Source organism: Volvox carteri, assembly GCF_000143455.1.
Source record: "Volvox carteri f. nagariensis unplaced genomic scaffold VOLCAscaffold_91, whole genome shotgun sequence".
Lineage (NCBI taxonomy): Eukaryota > Viridiplantae > Chlorophyta > Chlorophyceae > Chlamydomonadales > Volvocaceae > Volvox > Volvox carteri.
Genome location: NW_003307634.1, coordinates 319,217 through 327,852, shown reverse-complemented (window position 1 = coordinate 327,852; position 8,636 = coordinate 319,217). Strand labels below are relative to the sequence as shown.

At 59.5% G+C, this 8,636-nt stretch overlaps 1 protein-coding gene across 1 annotated transcript in view; it reads left to right on the top strand.

The window, feature by feature from the left end:
* The window catches only part of VOLCADRAFT_32516 (uncharacterized protein), a gene marked incomplete at both ends in the record, with an annotated part of 2,536 nt that extends 2,048 nt beyond the window's left edge, over positions 1 to 488 (top strand). The window contains one exon of the mRNA XM_002958321.1: positions 367 to 488. Coding sequence (XP_002958367.1) covers positions 367 to 488 — 122 coding nt within the window. The remainder of the gene's footprint in view (positions 1 to 366) is intronic.
* Positions 489 to 8,636: the final 8,148 nt, after the last annotated feature.

Below are 8,636 nucleotides of genomic sequence, written 5' to 3'. Positions count from 1 at the left end.
TGGGGGGGGGGGCGGGGGGGTTTGGGGGTTTTTAGAGCGTGGGGCCGTTAGGGGCGATAAGTATTCGTTCTGTACGCACTGACACACACGTACACACACATAAGTTGTCATCCCCTAAAGGGGAACCGAAGGGGACAACTACACTTACGTACACACACATATACACGCACCGACCCCAAAAAGATGTCGTTACAAGTTCCGCCAACCCCAAATAAAAACTAGAAATCAAACAATTCCTAATCCCTCAAGCCTCAACAGTCAAACCCCGCGTCCCTGGACGTGTTTCCTGAACGACATGATAAAACCCTTCCCCCCAACCCAACCCCCCCGGGGCGACGAAACGACGGTAGACGGTGGGCAGCGCAGAGGACTTCGTGGTGGCGCTGGCTGTACGGCAGTACGGCGGTGACGTAGAGCGTGCGGGTGTACGGCTGCTGACGGACTATCGATCGGGTGCTCTGGGCAGATTCGCTTTAGAGCTGCCTCCGGATTTGGTCCGCAGGGAGCGGAGGGAGGCTGAGCTGCGGGTAAGTGTGTGTGTATGTATGTATGTTGTTACAGGTTGATATAGCTTCGCCAGCGGCCCCCTTTCCCGGGCAGTCCCTGCTCTCCCCTGCTAGAGGGGCACCCTTCTCATCCGTTCACCCCATCCGACTTCAGAATGTATTCGTTGGGTTCGGCAACTCACCACCAGCATCCAACCAAATCTAGCGGATCAACGGCGCATCAACTCAGTTCCTGGTCAGCTCGCAAGTTGAATTTATCACGTCCTACATCGTCCATATGATGGGGGGCCACTTCCCAATTCAACATTCCTCAAACACCCGAGGAGCCGGCAGGCGGATTTGAACCCGGGTCGGCCGGGAGCAGAAGTCAGGCCTTAACCTCTGCCAGCCGCCTGACATTTGTATGTATGTATGTATGTATGTATGTATGTATGTATGTATGTATGTATGTATGTATGTATGTATGTGGATGCTCGCTATTACGATAATGCTGTCGTACCATTTGGGTTACTGGGTTGCCCCGCTCCTTACCAGCGCTGGTACAACAACCCCTCGTACAGCATTTCCGTACTTTCAAGCCTATGCAAAACGTGAGATTCGTCCATCGTAACTTCCGGAATTGTTTGCCTTTTATGGAGCAGTTTCTTTTTTAACCCCTCGAAACGCCCAAAGCCTGAACCCCGGGGCCATCCCCTTTCCCCTTTGAATTCCCCTTTTCCGCCCCCACCCCCTTCGAATACACACCCCACCCGTGTGTGTGTGTGCGACCAGGCCGCTGCCGCCCGTCGGGAGCGAGAGCAAGATGTGGCAGGGCCGGATCAACAACTACCCGGTACGACGACGGCGGCTGGTGACGTCATCCAGGGGGCCGCCGTACACAGCCCCTTCCCAGGTGCCGTGTCGCCGTCTTCTTCTTCTTTTTCATCCTCTTCTTCATCTCCTCCTGTGCCCTCTTTTTCGTCTTCGCCATCGTCGCCGTCATGGGGTGTGGGGTGGAGGGGTGTCGGAGGTGAAGAGGTTAACAGCAATTGGGTACGACAGGCGGAGGCGTGGGCGGCGGGTAATGCGGGTTTGGAGGAGGGGGGTGCAGCAGTCCGGAGTAAGGTGCAGCAATGAGGGTTGAGGTTGCGGCGAGGTGGCGGAGGAAAGAGGTTTAAAGAGTTCCTAAGGAGGGGCTTGGACTTTTTAAGAAGTCGGGCCTCCCGACTTGAAATTGCTAAACAGGTATACATTTTGCGTCATTGGAATTGTGAACGGGTTCAACTTCGTTCCTTCCTTCCCATTCAATTTTGCCGTTGCTCAACATGCTCAACACCGACCTTCGAGAGATTTCTGGACGATATTTCAGAGGCGGGTTGAGAAGTAAAGTGATGCTGGTGGACCTGGAGGCGAGAGCCTGATTTGGACATGATGGTTAGTGGTTGTAGCGGTTGGTGTTGGGTTATTTATGATCGGCTTGAGAAAGGCATTTGTACTGCAATGGGTCCGACAACAGCGCAGCTCTTGCTTTGGCTGTGTCTCAAGGGCTCAAGTGTACTGCTGGCTAAATGGGCCCTTTGTGCACCACATCATGTCGGTGGATATCGTTCCGGTAGACAAAGGAGCTGGCATTTGGAGTATGCCGCGGTCCGGCGGGTGTCGCCCGCCAGCGCATCGTTCTCCGAAGTCTGCTATTTGCGAGTTGCCAAGCAGCAAAGGATGAAAAAGAGATATAATCTATTTCATGCATCACTGTACGCATCCTTAAATTCTATGGAAACAAAACTATCCTGTCGTGCCTTGGGTTACTTGCGTATACGTCCCTCCAGTAAAAGAGGCATCTTACATCGCTAGCTTTTATACATATGTTGATATGTGTCGCTTGATCGCTTGACCTACCAAAGAGGTCCGCCACGACGTTGTTACGAGTATTACGAATAACATACGCGTGGGCAAGTTTAACCGCCAAATGCGTACATCTAGGGATTCTCCATAATCTGCTGGTCGTTTTGAGTCGGTTTAATCAAGACCTACTTGCTTTTGTTCTCACGAGGACTTCTTTTGCACGACGGCTCGGCGCGCGAGGCTGCGTCGACCCAAAACAGGAACAGGTAATGAAGAGACTGCTGTCAGTTGCCCCACTATGAATTGTTTTGGAAAACGTAAGTGTCCACATTAACAGCCTTTGGCCACGTGGCGAGCAAGTTGTGAATCGCCCACCCGTCGAGCTAAAAAGGCCTGAAAGCCATAAGTTAATGGCGTGTTTTATGCATATTACTATGCATGATGCTTAAAGCTAAGCTGGAACGTGGATTTAGGATGGCCCTGCGACCTTCAGGGCATTGCTGCGAGCTGCAAGGAAACCACACGGCGACAACACAATAGAGCATGCATCTTCCCGTAATATTTGTATACTGTTCCTGTTATTACCTTGCCGCTCGTAACTGCGCAAACTTTGCGTCGAACCGAGATATTGCCCACTACCGAGACCGCCTCACGCGACGCCTTGCTTCTTGTCCGCGCCGACGCGAATGCATGGTGGCTACAAAGATCTAAACATCCATTGCAACATCTCCACATACTTCATTTTAAATATGGCTAATCTGTTACTTTACGCGCCCGACCTGCCCGACGGTCCGACTCGTTCTGCCATCCGTTTGGCAAATACATTGGCGCAGCTGGCAGAACCCCGGGACACTTATCCCTGATTCCCCGCTGCGTTTAACACTTGCCTTCATAAGGAGTCGAACAAATGAATCCTGGAGCCAGCGTCCATTTTCGCTCTCATACCTACATTATTTTGTATCTCGGAGCTCCTCCGAGTGTCACGACATTTTAGCGTCACGTTCAGCCCGGCGCCGCTCCGTTGACAAGGAGAGCGTGTGGACCTTTCGCGGCAGGCGAAGTGGAAGGACACATTTCACCGTCGCCTCGGAGGCTTCCTGCGCCGTCGTCACCACAGCAGCAGCCGCAACAGTAGCAGCAGGAGTACCGCCGCCATCGCCATTCCGATCGGTCCGTAAAGGCCAAGACAACGGAAAGCGAAGGCCAAGACGAAGGCGAGGCCGGGCGGTGCAGGGCCAGGGGAGCAGCGGAGGATGGGTCCCACTTCCCGGCATCTAGGTCGTACTGGAGGCGCCGGCAGCCAACGCCGTCAGCAGGTTAGACCACCTGCCACCACTATCGCACCTGCACCGCCCTTTACACACATACAAACACGCACACACGCACACACGCACACACGCACACACGCACACACGCACACGCACACGCACACGCACACGCACACGCACACGCACACGCACACGCACACGCACACGGACACGCACACTCTCTCTCTATCTCTCTATCTCTCTATCTCTCTATCTCTCTATCTCTCTATCTCTCTATCTCTCTATCTCTCTATCTCTCTATCTCTCTATCTCTCTATCTCTCTATCTCTCTATCTCTCTATCTCTCTATCTCTCTATCTCTCTATCTCTCTATCTCTCTATCTCTCTATCTCTCTATCTCTCTATCTCTCTATCTCTCTATCTCTCTATCTCTCTATCTCTCTATCTCTCTATCTCTCTATCTCTCTATCTCTCTATCTCTCTATCTCTCTATCTCTCTATCTCTCTATCTCTCTATCTCTCTATCTCTCTATCTCTCTATCTCTCTATCTCTCTATCTCTCTATCTCTCTATCTCTCTATCTCTCTTACACACACACGTGCGCGCGCATTAACACGCATGCCCAGGCATACGCGTATGCCTACGCCGCTTCCCACCACTGTGTGGCTCTGTTACACAAAACGAGTTTGCCGTGACGGAATGCGGCGGGGGCCTGAAGCCTGAAGCCGTCCTGCCATATTCCTCCCCCCCGCCCCCGGTCCCCGAAAAAAACACGGCTCCGTGTCTTACAGGAGCGATTAAGGTAGAAGAGGAGGACACCGTCACTGTCATCAGAGCCACCTGTATCCTTAGGGATTGGTAACCCTCCCTGCCTCTCCTTCCTTTCCCTTCCCTTCAGGGAAATTCTATGGAAGGTTGTACGGCTGATCCGAACCTTCATGACCTTACCACCACCACCATCACCGCCGCCGCCGCCGCCACGGTCTCCTACGTCGTACATCACGGACCCGTACCTAGCTGCTCTCGAAACTCAGACACGGTCTCACCACCACCACCACCAGCACCGGGCCATCAGAAACACCGCAACCAACAACACACCGGCGGTACACTGCGCCACACCTCCAGTGCCCCCGCGCCGGGACCTGACCCCAATGCCTCTTCCTCAGCAGCCGCCGCGGCCGCCGCCGCTGCCGTACCCTTCCACACTCACTCTGGTGCGGCAGCAGCGCAGCCTTCGCAGGGCACCGCCTTAACCTCCGCTGCCGCCGCCGCCGCCGCCTCCAAACACGCCCACGGAGCCTCTAGAACGGCTTTAGGCCTGGGCTTGGGATTTGGATTGGGCAGCCTTGTCAGTCGTACGAGCGGCGGCGGTGGTACGGGCAGCGGTGGGCTCATCAGCGGTGGCGGCACGTACAGCTGGCGGGAGACCGACGACAGCAGCCGTACGGCGATAGCAACGTTAGAGCTACCGATGGCCCGCCAGGTAGACCTGCCGCCCGCCAAGGTGCTGCCGCCAGCGGCGCGGGCTGACGTGCTGGCGGCGGAGGCGGCGGTTGCGGCGGCGGCGGCGATGCGACGGGCCATGTCGCATCCACAGCCGGCGGCCGTATCTTCAGGGAGAGATTCGACGGCGGCGGCGGCGGACGGTGTTGCCCCGGGCTTGCGTGCAGCTCTGTTGCCGGCCGGAGCAGCCACTGGATTGATGCCGTCTCTGGGCGTCACACGATCCGCGGCGTTGCTGCTGCTGCTGCCATCGGCGTTGCCGCCGTCAGGTAGGTTGTCAGCGGCGGCGGCAGGGGCAGCGGCGGCGGCGGCGGCTCGGCCTGGGGTGGTGTCAGCAGCGGAGCCGCCGACGGTAGCGGCGGGCAGGGCGACGGAGGCGCAGCTCTGTCACAGTGACGAGCAAGAAGAAGGAGGAGATCAGGCGGCGGCGGCGGAGGAGGAGGAGGAGGAGGAGGAAAAACAGTGCCTGCGTAGGCAGGACCGCAAACTAGATTGGCAACGGTCAACGGACACGTCGTTGACGTACGGACGGGAAGATGCAACGAGTTCGATCTGGGGTGGACAGGGAGATCAGGCCAGGCCGGGGATTACGGTGGGTTGGGGAGAATCTGGCGGTGGCGGAGGCGGAGGCGGTGGCGGTGGCGGTGGCGGAGGCGGAGGCGGTGTCGCCGCGGCCGTCCCTGCAACGGGCAGCGGGAGGGCCTTGCCGCCGCCGCTTCCTCAACGGCAGCTGCCAGCGTCGAATACGGGCGACAACGACGACGCCGACGTCGACGACAACGACAATCCAGCTCTCCACGGCACCATTGCCTCCGCCGCGGCCGCCGCCGCTGCCTCCGCCGCCTCCGCCACCGCCGGCGTCAGCGCACGGGCCCCCATGTCATTAAGGTTCAAACTGCGACGGCCGCCGCCGCTGGAGCAGCTGCAGCGAGACAATGCCTTCCGGGAAGGAGGAGAAGAAGGCTGCGGCCCAAAGGAAACCCCAATAGGTCTGGTCAGCGGCGGCGGTGCCGCCGCCGGTACCCCAACCGCCGCAGTAGCACAAGCCTCGGGCGCTACTGCGGCCGGTACTGCTGGTATACCCGGAGAGGACCACGCCGTCGACGGAGGCGACGAGCCGGCGGCGGCAGTTGCAGCGGCGGCAGAGGCAGCGGCGGCGGCGACGCAGAGATGCAGCGTCGACGGCAGCGGCAGCGGCAGCGCCGCGCAAAGAGGAAGGTGCAGCGCATCCAGCAGGGCTGTGGAACGGTACGGCGCACTGCTGATGGCCAGCGCGGGGTGGCGATGTACGGCAATGTACGACATCCACGACGCGTTGCTGTTGTCTAAGCTTTCTGAGCGACGGAAGGTCAGTCGGTCGCCATCGCTGCCGTTGCAGTCACTGCCGCCGCCGCCGCCGCTGATGCCGATGCCGATGCCGTCTCCGCCGCCGTCGACGGCGCAGTTGCAGTTACAGCAGGAGGAACTGTCGCTATCACTACCGCAGTCGCTGCCGCAGCGTTTGGCCCCGCCGCCGCCGCCGCCGCCGCCGCAGCGGGGTCGGCTTTCCGTACCGTGCCTTAGTTCTCACGGCAGGGAAAATAGATATGCCGTCATGCGGGCAGCAGCAGCGGCGGCGGCCGCATCAGAGGGCCTTGGTTCAGAAACGGTTGACAGTTGGCGCAGCAGTTGGGACGAGCGGGTACAGGCAACGGCCAGTAGCCTTAGCCAACAGGTGCCGCACGGGGGCGACGAGAGTGAGATCACCGAGGCGGCGCCGACAACTGTGCTGTCGTCCAATCCATGTACGACGTGTACGATGTTCTCAGGTACGGCATGATGGTCACGTACGTACAACCGTATGCATGGCCCTGCCCTGTTTGTATGTGACCAAAATGATCCTTGTCTCTTCTGATGGACTGATTGATCACTATGTCCGAAATGCCGTACATTTGAGCAGTTGTCGTGTCGTACATGGACGGAACTGCCGTACCGAAGGCCATGGCCTTTGCTTCGATAATTACAGTAGTACATAATTTTAATAATAAGTAAAATATTCACACAGTATTTACTCCTTTCCTGCCCGCTCTTCCGCCACTCCAAAAGGCGATGGGGCCCTATGGGGCATCGGTGGTGTCCATCAGGGGACTTGGGAGCAAAACGCCCCGCGGCCGGCGGCGAAAGCAGTCGACGTCGTCGCCGCCGCTTCAGCCGCCGCCGTCAGCACCCACCCGGCCGCCGCCGCTGCCGCCGTCAGTACCAGCTCCACCGCGGCCGCTGGTCCTGGTGAGCCCACACGCCGCTCTTCTCGGAGCCTGACCGGCTTCACCGCCAGCCGGGCTGTGGGCGGCCGCCCTCATCGAGACGCGGGACGGGCCCTTTCGGGATTAAAGGCGATGCTGTTGGGCAGCGGCGGCGGCGGCGGCAGCTGTGTCGGCGGCGGCGGCGGCGGCGGTGGCGGAAGCAGGTCTGGGACTCCAAACCACACAACAGGAGCTGCCTGTGGGAGGAACCGGCAGCACCGGCCCCAGCCCCAGCATTGCCTGGATGGTGAAGCGGCGTCGCCAAGTCCGCGTTGGCGCCGCCGCTTACAAGCACCCGCCTTGTGGTTGTTTGGCGGAGGCAGCGGCAGCGGCAGCGGCGGCGGCAGTGGCGGCGGAGACGGTGGCGGCGGCCGCCGCCGCTCCGGCCAGCAAGCCGCCAGATGTCCACTAAGTGTCGATACAGCACCACCGCTACAGCCACAACCACAACAGCAGCAGCAGCAGCAGCAGGAACCATCTCAAGAAAGGATTTGCTCGCGGGCGGAACAGCGCTACAGCCTAGAGCACCATCGCGACCGCCGCCGCCGTACCAGCCTCAGCAGCTTGCTGCTACATCCTCTCCAAGGAGGGCGCTTCCATAGCCCCGCGGCGCCGTTGCGGCCGACAACGCAACCGCCACCTGCGCCAGAGCAGGTGTTGTCGTACACGCCCTGCCGTGGCCGCGCGGCTTCCGTCACTAGTATCTGGCCTGCGAGGCGCATTGGCAGCTTCGGCGTCGGCGGCAGTAGCTGTTCTGGTCCGTGCTTAATGCCCAGTCCCACCATAAGGCTGCGAACTAGCAATACGGGGGAGGCGCCACAGATGATGTCCTCGAGGGATTTCTTGCAGGCCGCGCTGCAGCAGCATCAGCAGGCGGCAGCGGCGGCCGCCGCCGCCTCCGCTGCGGGCGGCGGCAGTGCCGCCACCGCCGCCGCCGGCGGCGGCGTGTGGGAGGCGCATCTAGAGTCGTTGATGAAGGAGCAGCTAACGGGGGGCAGGTGGGCCGGCGCCCATGTGTACGGCAGCTTGGGAAGCTTAAATGGGGGCGGCGGCGGCGGAGGAGGAGGTGGCGGCGGCGGTAGTACGGCAATTGCGGTCAGCCGCAGCAACAGCGCAAGTCGGGTGAGCCGTAGTGGTAGGACGCTGGCGGCGTCGCTGCGGCGGCTTCTTCGGGGAGCCAGCGGATCTGAAGGTAAGAAGGCCTGGCGTGAACCTGTCCTGTTTTGTTGCCTAACCTGGCTGTGAAAGCCGAA